The 17,452-nt window shown below is 55.8% G+C and overlaps 1 protein-coding gene across 3 annotated transcripts in view; it reads right to left on the minus strand.

Annotated features, from left to right (window-relative positions):
* ARHGAP44 (Rho GTPase activating protein 44) overlaps nucleotides 1-17,452 on the minus strand; it is a 176,942-nt gene that overhangs the window by 5,976 nt on the left and 153,514 nt on the right. For 2 of the 3 annotated variants that reach the window (XM_039227304.1, XM_039227306.1), the window contains exons 17-19: nucleotides 7,899-7,916; nucleotides 6,944-7,180; nucleotides 2,458-2,615 (exon numbers count right to left, since the gene is read on the minus strand). In XM_039227304.1, the coding sequence (XP_039083235.1) occupies nucleotides 2,458-2,615; nucleotides 6,944-7,180; nucleotides 7,899-7,916 (413 nt within the window). The remainder of the gene's footprint in view (nucleotides 1-2,457; nucleotides 2,616-6,943; nucleotides 7,181-7,898; nucleotides 7,917-17,452) is intronic. The other variant, XM_039227305.1, reaches the window with a different exon arrangement.

Here is a 17,452-nt window from a genome sequence, read left to right on the forward strand (position 1 = left end):
CACACGACGGGAAGGGCCGTCTCTCCTGCACAGGCTCGCAGTGTAATCAGCCTCTCGCACAGAAAGCGGCAGAGAGTCAGGACCCGCAATGAAACCGCTTCTCAGCCGGGTACCCCCAGCCAGGACAGGGGGGTGCTGGGGCTTTGCCAGCACCTGCTGCTGGGACCCAGAACGGCTGAGTGGCTGATGCTGGAATGAGTGGGCAGCAAGCGGAGACCTTGGGCGCAGAGGCTCGAACACGAGCTGGAGGGGGTGGGACGGGGGCACAGCACCATGTCTGTGATGACGTGTACCACTCCTTGGTGGCGACGGGGCTGGGCCAGGACATAAAGCTGGAGGCATGGTGTGTAAAGATTAAAGGGGCTTAAAAACACACAAAAAAGCTTGGGGCGCCTGGGGGCGCTCAGTGGGTCGAGCATCTGACTCTTGCTTTCGGCTCAGGTCATGATCTCACGATTCACGGGGCTGAGCCCTGCGCTGGGCTCTGGGCTGACAGCTCAGAGCCTGCTTGGGATTCTCTCTCTCTCTCTCTCTCTCTGCCCCCCCCACCACTACTGCGCACTTGCTCTCTCTCTCTCAAAATAAATAAACATTAAACAAAAAGCTCCTTATAAAAAAAAGGAAAACAGGCAAAACATATATTCAAGCCATAAAAGAGAAAGGCCTGGGTTGCCTGGGGGGCTCAGTCAGTTGAGCATCTGACTCTTGATTTGGGCTCAAGTCCCGATCCCAGGGTCGTGGGATTGAGCCCAGCATCGGGCTCTGCACTGAGCATGCAGCCTGCTTCGGAGTCTCTCCTTCTCTCTCTCTCTGCCTCTCTCCCTTGCTTGCTCTTTCTCTCTCACTCTAAACACAACAACAACAACAAACAACAACAAAAAATCCCTAAAGCGCGCGAGTGTGCGCACACACACACACACATACACACACACAAAGTGGGCAATGGTGGTGGGTGGAGAAGAAAGCTGTAACTCTCAAAGGAGGATTCAGCAGCCGAGTGTCACTTGGGAAAAGGGACCCGAGCCACTCTGGGCTGCATTCCCTGCCCTGGCCCCACATCCCGCCAAAACCAACTGGCCTGGAACGGGAGGCCTGACCCCATGCGACACAATGGCGTAGGCATCGTCCCGCCTCTCGGGGCTGGAGGGAGGCTTAAAGCCTCTGCAAACAGAGGTGGCCAAAGCAGCGTTCCGGACCACGTGTGCCCCGACTCCTGGGCCTGGAAGGGAGTCCCCACATCTCCCCACGGTCCCGAGGGGTCCACGTCTGCCTCTCTGGAGACACTACGCCCGTTACTCTGTTACCCCCTTGGCCCGGCGCCCAGCACAGAGCTCTGCACGTGGCAGGGGCTCAAAGCCTATTTGTGGGAGGGCTAAGGCCTGACTGGGGGACACCCAGATACGAGGGTGTGCGACAGCCACCGCGGCCTGCGGCCAGGGAGCCCGGAAGGGTCCTGCTGTAGCTGGGGTGAACCTTTCCCCTCTCTTCCACAAATCCTGCACCCAGAGCCATACCTCAAACCAGAAAGGCCTGAACGGAGCGCAAATTCAACCACCTGGCATTTTGAACGAGGTTGAGACTTTGCTAAGAGGTAACATAAGGCGGAAACAAGCAGGGGCGCCAGGGCGGCTCAGTCGGCTGAGCGTCTGCCTCTCGGTTTCGGCTCAGGTCATGATCTCACGGTTTGGGAGTTCAAAGCCCCACGTCGGGCTCTGCGCTGGCAACACAGGGCCTGCTTGGGATTCTCTGTTCCCCTCTCTCTCTCTGCCCCTCCCCCGCTCACTCGCTTTAAAAAAAAAAAAAACTTCAAAGAAATGAAAGGAAAAAAAACCAGGATGAGCTGCCCCCCCCCTTTTATAAAATGTCCCCACACAGCAGCTTCTGAAAGTCACGTCAGAGAGAATAACTGGGCCTTTTACAGTGCGCTCCATGGAAGATTCTGGGTTGGGCGGCTCACGGGTGAGTGCAGAGATTCTCAGCCTTCCCAGACAGAGACCTGGATGGTCAGGACTCCCGTGGAACAGTCCCGACTCCCTCCTCTGTGTCGCTTTCCAGAAACAACCCCGGGGGTAGGCAGTGCGCCCCAGTGGCTCTGGGCCCCTGCTGAAGCCTGACATCGCCTCTAGAGTGACGATGGCAGGGCCCAGCAGGGTCCGTGAAGACGCGTGCTGTCCTGGGCGGTGGCGTCTGCGGAGGCCTTAGTGTATGAGAACCCATGTCCTAGGTACTCACACCCCTAATGAGCCCGCTATTCAAATGAGTCCAGGAAGGAATGAAGATGACGTGCCCTGCCCCCAAGGCTGCTTAACTTCCTAGAGCTCTCGCGCCCAGCCCAGGGACGGCTCGCCAAGTCCCCGCGGTGTCCCCATATCCATGCTCACCGAGGGACACACGCCTCCAGGCGGTGGCGCAGCCGCCCCAGGCCTGAGACCCACGTGGAGACTGGCGGAGACGTACCTTTCCGAAGAGTGTGAGGGCTCTGGTCTGGGGGCGGCTGGCTGGGGCTGGCACTCAGGGGGGGCCCCGGCTGGGTCCCCGTGCACGGTGTCCCCTGGCCAGAGCCGGGACTTCCTTTCTGCCCAGATCCCGGAGAAAGCTCCTTGGTTTTTGAAGCGCTGGAAGAGAAGCACATGGGAGTAGAAAGCCTTTGAACTTGGGCAAGTGCAGCGTCTGCCTGTGGGTCCGGGTCCTACGCTCTCCTCCGGGCCCGCTCGGGTCTGCCCCGCGCCCTTTGTAATGAATGCCTTCAGACGCACTCCTGGAGGCGACTGGCCCTTTGTGGGCTTGGGGGACCGAGTTCTGCTCCCATCTCCACATCCATGGCGCCCACGGCCCACCCCCTCTGCCCGCCTCTGCCCTCTTCCACTAGCAGCCCCCCCCCCCCCCCCCCCCCCCCCCCCCCCCGCTCTATCCTGTGATCGACACGGGGATTCTTGGATGCCCTGAAACGGGAACGCCTAGGTGCCCTTGGTGATTCTGTGTCCACGGCACAGCGGGTCCAAGAGGACTTCCTGGGGCCCCTGTGTGACATGGGGGCTCCCTGCTGCGCCTTGTGGCCATGGCGCTCCGCTGATTTCCTTGACCGCCACCAGAGACCTGAGCCAAGCAGGGTTTCCGGAACCCCCCCACCTCCACGCCCCGGGATGAGTGAGTCCCTGCAGCTGGGAGGGTTAATCAACACGGTCCCAGCTCCCAGGCTTAGGAGGCGTAAGGCTCATGGCGGTGAGGGTTCTGGTGTCCCTTGAATTGACAAAGGGACACCCTGGGTCACCATGTCCCAAAGGGGCTTCATCCTTCACTGCTGGCTTTCGCCAGGCATTGTCCTAAGCATAAAGTGCATGTTAAAAGACCCCCTAACTCCACACCACAGAACAGGGACAGCAGATGCGTGGCCGACTCGTCACTCCACACCATCCCCCTCTGCGTCCTTCAAGGCAGACATTCCTAGTTGATCTCCAGACGTCCCCTCTGCTGGGTTTCCCCACATGACGTCATAGGAGGCCCCCCGCAAACCGGGGCTGAAGCTACCTGCTAGCCTTATAGGGAACCACCTGGACTCCGATGCCCTCGGGTTAGGGCGTGGGGATGGGAACCTCAATCCTTCACACTGGCCACTTCTCCCCCATGACGAGATGGAGCCTAAATCTATCTAGAGGCCCCAAGTATGAGCTACAGATACGGCACCCCTTCCCCCTGGGGTGCGGGGAGAGCGGCTGGGAGGCAGGGGCCAGGGATGGAACAGCAAACGTCAAACTACAACTGGTTTTCCCCATGAGAAGGAGTGAAGGGGACACGGCGTTCAAGGCCACGGTAAACCCTCCCCCTTCTCAGGGTGAGTTTCAAACCACACCCGGGTTAGCATCCTCTCCACCCCCCCAGAAAAGCCATTCCGTCCCGAGGGACTGGAAGGGTAGCGCCTTTCTCTGTGCTGTTGACAAAAAATACAGTGAGGGGCACCTGGGTGGCTCAGTCGGTTGAGCATCTGACTTCAGCTCAGGTCATGATCTCACAGTTCGTGGGTTCAAGCCCCATGTCGGGGTCTGTGCTGACAGTTCAGAGCCTGGAGCCTGCTTCAGATGCTGTGTCTCCCTCTCTCTCTGCCCCTCCCCTGCTCATGCTCTCTCTCTCTCTCTCTCTCTCATAAATAAATAAAACATTAGGGAAAAAAAAAAAAAAACACAGTGAACCCCCCGAGAGGCCTTGGCTCACTCTGGTGAGGCAAGAACCTGTCTCTTCCTCTTCCTCAGACCCAAGGTCCCCAGGCGCCCGGGGAATTCAGGCCAAGGATCCATCCAGCCTTCCTTCCACCTCTACCGCCACCGAGATGCAGTTACAACAGTAAAAGAAAACACAGAAGCAGCGAACAAAAAACCTGCTTCTGGTGAGATGCTACGCTCTTCATCATTTTTACACTGGCAAGACCCATGGGATCTGGGGACTGAGCAGCTCAGGCTTCGTTGTCTGCCCACCCGATGCACTCCCCCCACCACAGAAACGACTATGTACCTACTTGCTAGCGTTGCTGGCCTCTCTCCAGCACAGGTGCGGCTGACCCAGCGGGGAGAGGTGGGGTGCAAGGTGGTTACTAGGAGCGCTAGACAGAGGAGGCCCGGTGAAGGGCACGCTCAAGGACAGGTTAGCTCTGGGGACACGGGACTCGGTGAGCTGGGGTGCAAAGGGGGTAAGAAGCAGAGTCTGGGGTCAGAGTCAATGCCAAGCAGATGAGCGGGAGGTGGAGGCTGAGCCTGGCTGGAGAGAGCCGCCAGGCCTGCGGGGGGCGGGGGGTGGACGGTGGGAGGAGGGGCTGCCATCTTGGGAAGGGAGCGCATAACAGGAATCAGGCAACTGGAGGGAACGTCATCTGGGTACAAGGGTCCAGAAAACAGAAAAACAAACAAAACCCACAAACAAACAACCCAATGGAACACCCATCTGCACCGGGAAGAATCCACATCGGGGAGAGAAAGAGATAAGGAAGAGACAAATCAGAACATTAATACCCAAAGGAAAGCCACAGCCGGTTACCCCAGGAAAAGGGGCGGTATGATGTTCCCTGCCCGTGAGCGGATCTCAAGTCCACCCATCTGGAACCTTCCGGGAACACCTCCAGAGGCGGGGGAAATCCATCTTTGAGGGGCATTTCCTAGAAATCTTATCTATGTGCCGAACGGCGTGTAGCCCGGGGGGTTGGGAATGAGATGGGGAATCGGGATGAGGCCAGCGAGTGTGCAGAAAGGGGCCCCTTCCTTCCCACAAATCTCCTGCCTCTGTTCGTCTCCTCCTGGCCCACGCGAGGGCCACGGGCTTCTCTGCTGAGTTTGCTCTCCCTCTCCTGCCCCTGCGCCTCCTGTGTGGAGCCGAAGCCTGGCGAGTACTCGAGCTGAGGCCGGCGTCCTGTGGCCCTGAGCTGGAGCCCTCAACACCCACCGGAGTGCATCCAGCGTAAGCCTGGGAGTGTGTGTGTGTGTTGTGTGTGTGTGTTGTGTGTGTTTATAAAGACTAGGTTAAAAGGCTGGGCTTCCCAGAGCCACCTGGGTGGCTCAGTCGGTTAAGTGCCCGACTCTTGGTTTCAGCTTGTGTCACGATTTCATGGTTCAAGGGTTCAAGCCCCACATCGGGCTCCATGCAGATGGTGCAGAGCCTGCTTGGGATTCTCTCTTCCTCTCCCCTGGCCTGGTTGCTCTCTGTTCTCTCCATCTCTCAAAACAAATAAATTTAAAATAAAGGTTGGGCTACCTTAAGCCTCCAAAAGTTTTCCAAAAGCAGCCACGGGGAACGCGGTGTCCCCTAGCGATGCAGAGGCATCTGATTTTTCCCACTTGTAACACATAGAAACACCCAGCAAAGGGGCGCCTGGGGGGCTCAGCTGGTTGAGCATCCAACTTTGGCTCAGGTCATGATCTCACCCTTTGGGAGTTCAAGCCCCGCATCCAGCTCTGTGCTGACAGCTCAGAGCCTGGAGCCTGCTTCGGATTCTGTGTCTTCCTCTCTTTCTCTCTGCCCCTCCCTGGCTTGCACTCTCTTTCTCTCAAATATAAATAAAAACATTACACACACACACACACACACACACACACACACACACACACAGAGCAAAGCAGTCTTGGGCCATTCCTACTTCTAGGATACACCTTTCAAGGAAGGGCCAGTCTCTGTCCCCTGTGGCCTGGTATAATTAGCACACAACTGCACCCTGGGACCAAATTGATTTCAGGGCACCCATCACCCGTTTCCTCTCCGGATGGACACACTCCTCCATAAACGTTCACTGCACCGACGATGCCCGGAGCGTGTGTGCCTTCCTCCTCCCCAGAACCAGCGGAGACACAGCCCGGGCCCGCCGCCCAGGTCACCAGGCCCGGCGTGGCCACCTGACCTCCCCTCCCCCTTCCCTGATCTGCGCCCAGGTGACTCCGCGCTGAAACCCGCATGGAGGAGAGGGAGGGCGCCATGCCGAAACTGCATTTCACAATCGGCAAGTATTTACAGCACAGGAAGCGGGCACGAGAGCTGGAAGCTTCCATCTCTCCCGGATTTTGCGAGTTGCCACCTTAGACGTCTGCTGGGGAAGGGAGGGGGGTGTGTGCGGAGTGCTATTCTGGGGAGGTCTGGGCTCGGTCTGAAAATCCGGGGAGCTGGGAATCACCAGGTGCCGGCGTGACGCGTGAAGCCAAACACGAAGGCTCAGGCGCGGGGGTGGGGTGTGTGTGGGGGTGGCGACGGCGTCCGGAGGCCCCCAGAGTGGATGCAGCGGCCCCGCCCCGCACGCGCATGCGTGCAGCCAGCCTGCCCCCCCCCCCCCCCCGCTTACCTGGTGCGGGAGTGGGTGCAGCGACCCCGCCCCGCGCGCGCGCAGCCAGCCTGGCCCCCCGCTTACCTGGTGCGGGAGTGGGTGCAGCGACCCCGCCCCGCGCGCGCGCAGCCAGCCTGGCCCCCCGCTTACCTGATGCGCTCGGGGCCGGGCTGGAGCCCCAAGCCCGACGGCGGAAGCGAGGGGGCGGCCGCCACCGCGGGGCCGTCCGGGGGCTGCTCCGGGAGCGGCGAAGGCAGAGGCGCAGCAGCCAGCTCGGCGGGCGGCGGCGCGGGGGGCTGCATGGTGGGCGGGGCGCAGGACGCCTTCCGGCCGGCCGACGAGCCTCGACGAGCCACCCAGGACGTGTCCATGACCCTCACGCCCATGCTGGCGAGGGACACAAAGACAGCCGCTTAGCCACACGCGACCGGGGCGAGGCTCCCTCCCCCGCGCGGCGGACACATTCAAGCACGTCCGCCGGGAGAGCAGCAGCCAAGCCTTAGCAACCCTCCTGGGCGCCCCCTCCGCCGCCCCGGGAAGCGAGGCCAGGCCGCCCCGCCCCGCCGGAGGCTCGGGGGGACCCCCCACCCCGAAGCCGCGCAGCAGCGCCCCGGAGCGGCTGGCGGCTCGGCTTCAACCCTCGGCCAAAGCCAGCCGGCCTTAGATCTGCGCGTGGGATCCAAAGCTGCCCCCTCCCCAGAGCAGAATGCAGCCTCTCTGGGGACACTCGCTTCCCGCCCGCCCCCCAACACGTGGGAGATGGAGGCGGGAAGGGCAGGGAGCAGCGTGGCACTAGAACATGGCACTGACCAGCAGGACACATCTAAACACCCGTCCTTCCGTCTGTCACCTGGGGGCTAGAGCACCGGCCCCAGGACCCTGGCCCGGCCCCCGGCGCGCGTCCGTGCCGCAGGGAAGGGGCCGATCATGCCTATCGGTCACTCCGGGTTCCGGTTCAGTTTTAAGAACCGAGACACAGCTTCCATGAAAGCCGGCCAAGCAACCAAACAGGGCACATTCACCCTCCCGCAGAGCTCACTAAGGCATGGCTTGCTTTGCTTTCAGAGACTGAACGTGGCCTCGTGGCTAACCGAGGATACCGTACCTTTGGATTTTCCTAAGGCTGCAGGGACAGAAACATACAGATATTAGTGTCAAAAAAACTATGCCTTCCTTCGGACACACAGGTTGTCTCTCAGGGTCAGGGTCTGAGTGAGGCTCTTAGGGTGCCGTGAAATTCTTCCAATTCAGTCGGCTTTTCTAGTTCAAGTGACTCTTCTATTTGGGTGAAGGCTGTATCCTACCAAGCTCAAGGTGAATACAGAGAGAAGCCTGAGGGCCGATACTGGCATGGGTAGGGTAAGGGTTGGGGGGAGAGGGTGTCTTAAGGGAGAAGAAAAAATCGGTGGAAACAGCCATCTGCTGGCTTCCAAGTTCCTTGATTTAGAAGGCTATTCATTCTGGGGTGCCCGGGTGGTTCAGTCCGTTAAGCGTCTGACTCTTGATTTTGGCTCAGGCCATGATCTCACGGTTCATGAGATCGAGCCCCATGCTGGGCTCTGCGTTGACAGCGAGGCATCTGCTTGGGATTCTCTCTTCCTCTCTCTCTGCCTCTCCCCCACGCACGCGGTCTTTCCCTCCCTCCCAAAAGAAACAAACATTAAAAAGAAAAAAGTTTTGGAAGGCTATAACTTCTTTCCGCTGGTCTAGGAGGTAACAGGTACTGTGGTATGAAGTCAAGACCTTCACCGACTAAGCCAAGACCTGATATTTCCAGTATGCGGGGAGACATAAACATTTGTGCGACGAGAAAACCTTCCCGCATCCGTGTCTGCCGCGCATCCGCGCAGCGTGGGTGTGGGGGTGATCTTGTGTTTAGCTGACCCACCCCGGTCAGAAGCACAGAGCTGCTACAGTGGATTCTGGCCACCCCAACGGGGCTTTTTACTTTCAAGACCAGCACCAAGATTAAACAGACAAAAGGTTCAAGTTCCAAGACTGGTAGGAGCCGGTGGGATTCGGGTCCTTGAAGGAAAACGTGCCTCGGGATGGAGGCTGCACTGAGTGTCAGTCAAAGCTGAGCACACACTGGGATGGGGATGGCTTCCTGACCCTCATTCCTCGGTACGATCCCCAGAGGTCTTTCCAAGTCCGGGGTCATTGGTGCTACTTCTCGTCTCCTGTGGAAGGCACCTGGGGGACCAGGGGGCTGGATGGCTGCGTCTCTTTCCAGCACCTACTAGCTTTCGAGTCATCTTGGGTCTGAGGACCCCTGCTGCCCCCCAATAAAGCAGCACCTTCTCCAGGAGACCCAGGATCACTCATGGAGGGTGCTCAAAACTCAAGCTGCATCCCCTGATGTTTGAAGGGGACTGCAAGGGAGTATCACACGCTGGGCTTCAGAAATTATCAGGATGAAAAGAGCAAAATGCTTAGTATCAGCGGAGGAAGGGAAACGATACACTGAGCTGCAGCGGTAGGTGAGGGAGGCACGCAGGCAGACGTGTGCCACCATGATCAATAGGAAGAGCCCTGGGGACATCTGTCTGTCCACCTCACCCCATCTTCTTTAGCCTGTGTTCTTTCACTTAGAAAAATCTTTCCAGGGGCGCCTGGGTGGCTCAGTCAGTTAAGCGTCCGACTTCAGGGCATGATCTCGTGGTTTGTGGGTTCGAGCCCCGCGTCGGGCTCTGTGCTGACAGCTCAGGGCCTGGAGCCTGTTTCAGATTCTGTGTCTGCCTCTCTCTCTGCCCCTCTCCTGCTCATGCTCTCTCTCTCAAAAATAAACATTAAAAACAAGAAAGATCTTCCCAAATTCAGGGAGGAGGAGGGCAGGGTGGGGCCCGTGCTTCAGGACCAGGGCTCCTGGGGGATGTCTTCTATTTCCAGGGGCATCTTCCAACATTGGCAACCTCAGACCCAGGCTCCCTAGTGATCTGGTTACCCGGCGCAGGGGCCAGCTTTGGGAGGAGGGCTTTCGGGTCTGAGTCCCAGATTTTCTCATTTCTGTGTGACATGGATGACTTACTCGGCATGTCCCGTCCTCTGCTCATTCTCTGTAAAATGGGAGTAATTGTGACCCTCCCCTGCTCCTTAGGGTCATCAAGCATAAGCAGAACAGTGGGTACAAATCACAGAGCAGCTACTAAGAAACCAACCAGCGGCAGCCTTGACAATGACGACGCTCTGTCCTGGGAGGTGCTAAGTATTAGCTTTATATTTCTTAACCGTCACAGAGAACCAACTCAGGACGTGGACCCGAGCCTAAAACAGGCTGATGGGAGTGAGGCCGAAGCTCTCTGTGCCAGCGAATCAGGCCAGGAGGCGATGGAGACATTGGGAGGGCCCCACCTGGGTCATGGTCACCCGAGTCCACAGTATCTGCCCCATGAGATTGTCTTCTCCTCCTAACAAGACACCAAAGCTTGGGGTGGGGGTGGGGGTTCTCTGGTAGAAGTAAGGGGAACGAACAAGGAATACAGTCCCTTGTCCCCAGCTTTTGAGTCTTCCAGGCATCTGGAGAGATGGGCCCATGTGGGCTTCAGAGAAGGGAGTGCTGAAAGCCTCCTTGGATGACTGTTGGCTGAAGGAACAGAAAAATGAAGAGGGGATCGTCACCTCCCTAAGTCTTACTGCCCAGCCCGGGTCGACAGGGCAGGAAAGAAGGGAAGAACATGAAGGTCGTCTTGGCTGCAGGGTTCTTTGGGAAACAAACCCTGTGACAGGGAGCAGGGGACTCGGGCAGAAATGGCCACAGGGCTTCACCCTAGAGAGGCCTCCCGGTCACGGGCAGAGGGGCTCCCTCAACCTTCCTCGGTCCATTCTGGCTTGAGTGTATTTTTCTCTTGCAGAACTAGCCCCAGTGGCCATGGGCAGGTGGAGTCAGACAAGCATTGAATGTGGTCTTGGTGAGGTGGCAAAGGAAGGGGTTAGTCAGAGGGCCTTACAGAGAAGCGCGCCCATCAGTGTCGCGGTCTTAAAAACGGGCACGTCGCTCAAAACTCCAGTCCGTGTGCTAAAAGCAGCTAACGCTGTCCATGCACTGAGCACTGCTCCAAACGCCTCATATGTAACATTTTATTTCATGCTCAAAGCAACTCTCAGGCGGGTGCCTACTATCCTTTCCCCATCTTGCATAGAAAGAAACTGAGGCGGGGCGCCTGGGTGGCTTAGTCGGTTAAGCGTCCGACTTTCGCTTAGGTCATGATCTCGCGGTTCGTGGGTTCGAGCCCCGCGTCAGGCTCTGTGCTGACTGCCAGCTCAGAGCCTGGAGCCTGTTTCAGTCTGTGACTCCCTCTCTCTCTGACCCTCCCCTGCTCACGCTGTCTCTCTCTGTCTCCTAGAAATAAATAAAACATTAAAAAAAATTAAAAAAAAAAAAAAAGAAAGAAACTGAGGCATTCAGAGGTGAAGTGGCTTCCCAAGGTCACGGGGCCCGAATTTGAACTTGGAGAGAGCCTGACTGCAAAGTTCACACTCCGTGCGTTCAGAGGGCTTCTCTCACATCACGTTACTCCTCTTCCACAAGGTGGGGGGACGAAGGGAAGGCAAAGGTCAGACCTATAAATGTCTCCTTGGTGTGGGAAATGAGGTGGCATTCGTGTTTGAAAGCCTGTCACCTCTAAGGCCACATAGGTAAAGCCGAAGAGGCAGAATCTTAAAAATTAGAGACAGAGGACTGCCTCCGTGGAGGGAGGGAGGGAAGAAAAAAGTCCAAGTCTTAAAAATGGAAGATCTAGGGGCGTCTGGGGGGCTCAGTCCGTTAAGCGTCTGACTTTGGCTCAGGTCATGATCTCACGGTTCGTGGGTTTGAGCCGTGCGTCGGGCTCTGTGCTGACAGCTCAGAGCCTGGAGCCTGTTTCAGATTCTGTGTCTTCCTCTCTCTCTGCGCCTTCCCTGCTCTTTCTCTCTCTCAGAAATAAACATTAAAAAGAGGGGGGAAAAAAAGCATAAGGGATTGTCAAGGGTTAGCTTTTTTCCCCTGTGTAGGACAGACAGCTGCCCACGCTGCCTTTGAGTCCCGGTCAGGAGCAATCCTAGCCGGGAGTATTAACTAAAGTACGGCTTTGAAGCGTTTTAAGTCTACAGAGATCTGGAAGGTTTTGATTTTTGTCCCAAGAATCAGTTACGTTTGGCAAAAGCCAGCCGAGAGAGAGGAGGCAAGAAATGTGTCTGCCCTCAGACGGTAGGCCTGGGGGATTTGGGCAGTTCCCTGGGCGTCCACTGAAGACTTGCAAGCTCAGGGAATGTTCAAGATAAACTAGCAGGGGCAGGGCCCCGGGGGGTCACCAGATGGTGACCTTGCCTACACGTACCCGGGAAGGCCAGAATCAGGTAATTTCCAGGTAATCCCCCTCCAGGGACAATCCCTTTCTTAAATCCACACACCAAAGTTCCATGACCTCCTCAGTACAAACAGAGGCTGGGGTCACCTGGCCACGTCTCGGCCCGGCCTCAGCATCCACAGATGCATAAACCCCAGCCACATGGAAGCTGAGCGGGGGCCGGGACCAGGAATTTACCTCTCCAGGGTGCATTTGGCCAATGGAAACCCAAAACAGGAGTCAAATTTCCCACTGACACCCAGAATGAGTCTCTAGTTAAGCTCATCTTCAGAAGGGTTCGGACTCTTATCTGAAGGAAAGTGACCGCACCAGATACCCACGACAGGTCTTGCGGGGTCACAGTCTTTGCTGTTCATCGTCCCTCTCCCCACCCCCCCTCGCCGGGTCTACAGAGCACCTGATATCTGCCAAGTACGGAAGCAAGGCCCTTGGGCCGCTAGTTCTGATCAGCACGTGACCACCGACTTTGATTTAATCAATGTGGGGAACGAAGCCTGCCACGGCGCCCTTAGGAAGCCCTGTGGCACCGGACAGCGGGACTGTACGAAGCCACGCAGTAAATCAGCTGGTTTCCGTGTGCTGAGTCGTGTGTTTTAGTCCACGAGAGGCCACATTACCATCTCCCCTGAACCCAGTACGGACAGTGGTGGGAAGAGTGCTGCACAAAGCACCGCTGACGTTGCTCTTGAACCTTCTCAATTAAAGACGTCTGTCCCAAACTGCCGAACATCTAGATCGAGGGCCAGGTGGATGGGACAAGACCCATCACAGAGCAGCTGTCGCGCACAGGCCACGGGTGTGTCACGCACCAGGCAGAGCTCTACAGGAGGTCACTGGCTCTGGTGGAAAGATCCTCATTGATTCTGGGGCCACTGTCAACGGGCTGGGGCAGAGCACCTCTGAGGACAGGACCGTGGCTGGACAATCCATGGCGACAAGCACGTCAGGTTTCAAGACTTGAAAGAGAAGCCACGTGTTGGTCTTCGGAGTATGAAGGGCCAAGGCCACCGGGATTTCTGTGGACAGACTGTCATCCCGCTGCGACCCGAGAGGCTAGAACCGAGCAGAGGCGGCCCGACAGACGTGCCCACCGGCAAGGTTAAGTGCGGAGAGCGTGGGCCAGAGCCGGAAGGCAGCACCCAGGCAGCAGGGAAACCGGCATGTGCAGAGTGGGCCGTGGTGGTACCAGCGAGGTCTCTGAAGTATGTGACAGGCGGCGGGCAGGAGGCGGAGGCAGAGACAGTACAAAAGGGAGAGGCACCATAGCCATCAGGTGGAGACGGGAGCGAGCAAGGAGGCGCCGTGGCTGATATCACTTCTCTTCTGCCTCTGGCCCTTCCACAGGCCTCTCCACCACCCGGAAGAGTCTGTGAAGATTCGGCTGGGGACACGGCCCATGCATGCATCTGACAGATGTTCAGGGCCCTCGGGTCCCTCCCGACTAATGGGCAAGAGAGTGTAGACACCTCGGCCAGCTCTTCAGGCAGGAGGGCTCACGTACGAAATATCTGATAGGACCGGGTCGCCTGGGTGGCTCAGTGAGTTAGGCATCCGACTTCGGCTCAAGTCATGATCTCGCGGTTCGTGGGTTCGAGCCCCGTGTTGGGCTCTGTGCTGACAGCTCACAGCCTGGAGCCTGCGTCACATTCTGTGTCTCCCTCGCTCTCTGCCCCTCCCCCACTCCAACTCTCTGTCTCTCTCTCTCAAAAATAAATATTTAAAAAAATTTAAAAAATAAAATTAAAAAAACCTCCCAATGCCTGAATCCCAGTCCAGGCCTAGAGGAATGGGGTTGGGGCTGGAGGACATCAGCGTTCATTTTTTAAAGCTTGTTTTATTGTTTGTTGCCTAAGAAGCCACCCTCGAGATGAAGCAGCTTATTTATCTGGGTCTTGGATCCACACTCGACAGCATTTGGCAGGTGCGGCTTGTCCACATGGCACTGGCTGAGATGGTATGGTTCGGCGAGGACGACACCCTTACGAAGCTAGTGAGTGGGTGCTGGCTGTCAGCTCGGTGCTCAGTGGGGGATCGAGGATGGGGGCTTCCACTTCTCTCCGAGCGGCTGCCTGGGCTCCCACACAGCGAGGTAACTGGGTTCCAGGAGACTCACGGTTCAAGAGACCCAGGCATCACCAACAGGGCCCTTTCCGACTCTGCTCAAGTTCTGGTACATCTCTTCCACCGCATTGTTAGTTAAGTCACAGAGTCCAAATCATTGTCAAAGGGAGCGCGGCTAGATTTCAGCCCTCAAGAGGCACCTGGGTGGCTCAGCTGGTTAGATTTTAACCCTCAACGGAAGGAGAACTGAGCGCCCGCCGCTATTTTCGCCACGACGCTCCTGGCGTGCATTTGCGGTGGAGGGATGCATAAGGTCCCCACGGGTGCTGTAACAAGGACCGCAAAGTTGGGAAATGACAGACATCGATTCTCTCATAGTTCTGGAGGCCAGAAGTCCAAGTTCGGCAGCAATGGGATGAAGCCAAGATGTCAGCTGGACTGTGCTCCCTCCAGAGTACGTGTTCACTGTTCCAGCGTTTGGGGGCGTACACTCCTTAGCATGTGGCCACATCTTTAAATCTCTCTCTGCTCCATCTCTGCATTTTCCCTTCTCTGTGTGCACATGTCAAAGCTCCCTCCACATTTTATGACACGCTTGCACTGAGGGCCCACCTTCATAATCCAGAGCGATCCCCTAAGTTCAAAGTCCTCATTTTAATCACATATGCAAAGACCCTTTTCCCAATGAAGGTACTATTTATAGGATCCATAGTTTAGGACTTTGGGGGGTCATTATTCTGCCAACCAGAATAATGAAAACGGCTGATGTGAGCTTGTAAATCTGCCTCCAGGTCTTACTAAAGAAACTGCGTTTTCTTTTCAAAAAAAATATTTTCTTAATGTTTTATTTATTTCTGAGAGAGAATGACAGTGTGAGCAGGGGAGGGTCAGAGAGAGAGGGAGACACAGAGTCTGAAGCAGGCTCCAGGCTCTGAGCTGTCAGCACACAGCCCGACGTGGGGCTCTAACCCCACGTGGTTAGATCATGACCTGATCCGTCAGGTCCCGCGGAACCGTGGGATCATGACCTGAGCCGAAGTCAGACACTTAAACGACTGAGCCACCCGGGTGCCCTGAAACTGTGTTTTCTAAGTCATCCTGAATCAAAGGCATTGGGATGAAAGTCCGAAGCAGGGATGGGAGTGAACCACCTCGTATAATATCTGTGACAAAAGATCCATCAGCCAGAAGCACGCTGCTGGCACTGAAGGGGAACCACCATTTCCTTCAAGTGTTGGCCAGTTTTTCTTTTTCTTTTTCTTTTTTAAAGTAATGGCTTTATTGACATACAATTGATTGCTTTTTTTTTTTTTTTAACTTGACCAAAACCCTTTGACAAAATGAGCTTTAATGTATCGGCGTTTAAGGGGGTAGTTTGGGAACTTTAAAATGTATCTCATAGATCTGGAGCGCCTGGGTGGCTCAGGTGGTTAGGTGTCCAACTCTCGATTTCAGCTTGGGTCACGATCTCGCAGTTTGTGAGATCGAGCCCTGTGTTGGGCTCTGCAGTGACAGCAAAGAGCCTGCTTGGGATTCTCTCTCTCCCTCTCTCTTTGCCCTCCCCTGCTCGTGTACTTTCTCTCTCAAAATAAATGAACACTAAAATAAATACAAGAAGTATCTCATAGATTTTAAGAGCTCAGAAATGGGATAAACATGGAGAATCCCCTATTACTAAACTATTACTAAAATAACACAGGGGCTCAAGTGATGTAAATTCCTTTTTTCTGCCCCAAAACACTTGCTCACAACCTTGGGGTTCTGGTTCTGTTAAAGGCAGTTAAGATGCAAGCATCGGTAAGCTCACTGAACCTTCAAACAACTGTGTCAGGACCCCATTACCCTAAGCTGGGAAGCCTTCTGTTTAATTTAATGCTTAATACAAATTTAAAAAAAACTGTTTTAATGTTTATTTTGAGAGAAAGAGACAGAGCACAAGCAGGAAAGGGGCAGAGAGAGGGAGACACAGAATGGGAAGCAGGCTCCAGGCCCCGAGCTGTCAGCACAGAGCCCGACGTGAGGCTTGAACTCCTGAACTGTGAGACCATGACCTGAAGGCAGATGCTTAACCAACTGAGCCACCCAGGTGCCCCAATACAAAATTTAAAATACATAAACGTACCCACTTAGTGTGCCACGAGTAATTCACGCAGCACATGCCCTATACCCTAAAAGTAGATGGTGGCAATTTTCGGCTTTCAGTCAGAACGCAGAATGGGCATTTCATTTACAAAGTTCTTGAATGCCAGAACATCACCAGAGATGAGGCAGTTGCTTAAAATATCATCATCCAAGGGGCGCCTGGGTGACTCAGTTGGTTAAGTGTCCAACTTCGGTTCAGGTCATGATCTTGCAATCTGTGAGTTCACCCTGTGTCGGGCTCTGTGCTGACAGCTCAGAGCCTGGAGCCTGCTTCGGATTCTGTGTCTCTCTCTCTCTCTCTGCCCCTCCCCAGCTCGTGCTCTGCTTCTCTCTCTCTCTCAAAAATAAATAAACATTGGGGCGCCTGGGTGGTTCAGTCACTTGGGCCTCTGACTTCAGCTCAGGTCATGATCTCACGGTTCATGGGTTCAGGCCCCACGTCGGGCTCTGTGCTGACAGCTCAGAGCCTGGAGCCTGCTTCAGATTCTGTGTCTCCCTCTCTCTCTGCCCCTCCCCTGCTCGCACCCTGTGTCTGTCTCTCGAAAATAAACATTAAATAAATACATACATACATACATACATACATACATAAAATATCACCACCGGAGCTTCTGCATCTGCCTGTGTATTCTGGGGGCCAGTGGACTTTGTCCCAACATCTCGCATGGTGACTCTCCCGTGGATGGCATGTGGATTGCTTTTCACGGCTGCCCGGGACCAGACAGGTTGTCACGGAGGACGGAGCTGCGCACCTCCCACGCATGAGCACCAGGGCCGGGGCAGTTCTCCAGAACCCAGCCGGGCCGAGAATTCACCCCCTCGGCTACACGACCTTCACAAGGGAACGGAGTTGCTTCAGCTGAGATGAAACCCAAAACCTGAGGCACCGGCTAATATGTGCTCATCTGTATCTTCTCCATCTCTCTTGGGCTCTCTCTCGCAGGGCAAAGATCAGATTCTAAGTAAGCTCTTTTTTACTGATTTAAGGAATTTCCCCTGCTCCCTGCAGAGTCTAAGAAGCCCCAGTTTTTCTTCCTCCCCTTCGCTGGGGAATAACCAACCACACAGAGCAGGTTAACAAGACAGAAGACAGATTCAGAGGAAGAAGCTC

This window comes from Hyaena hyaena, unplaced genomic scaffold (assembly GCF_003009895.1).
Source record: "Hyaena hyaena isolate Hyena2069 unplaced genomic scaffold, ASM300989v1 scaffold_27, whole genome shotgun sequence".
Classification (NCBI taxonomy): domain Eukaryota; kingdom Metazoa; phylum Chordata; class Mammalia; order Carnivora; family Hyaenidae; genus Hyaena; species Hyaena hyaena.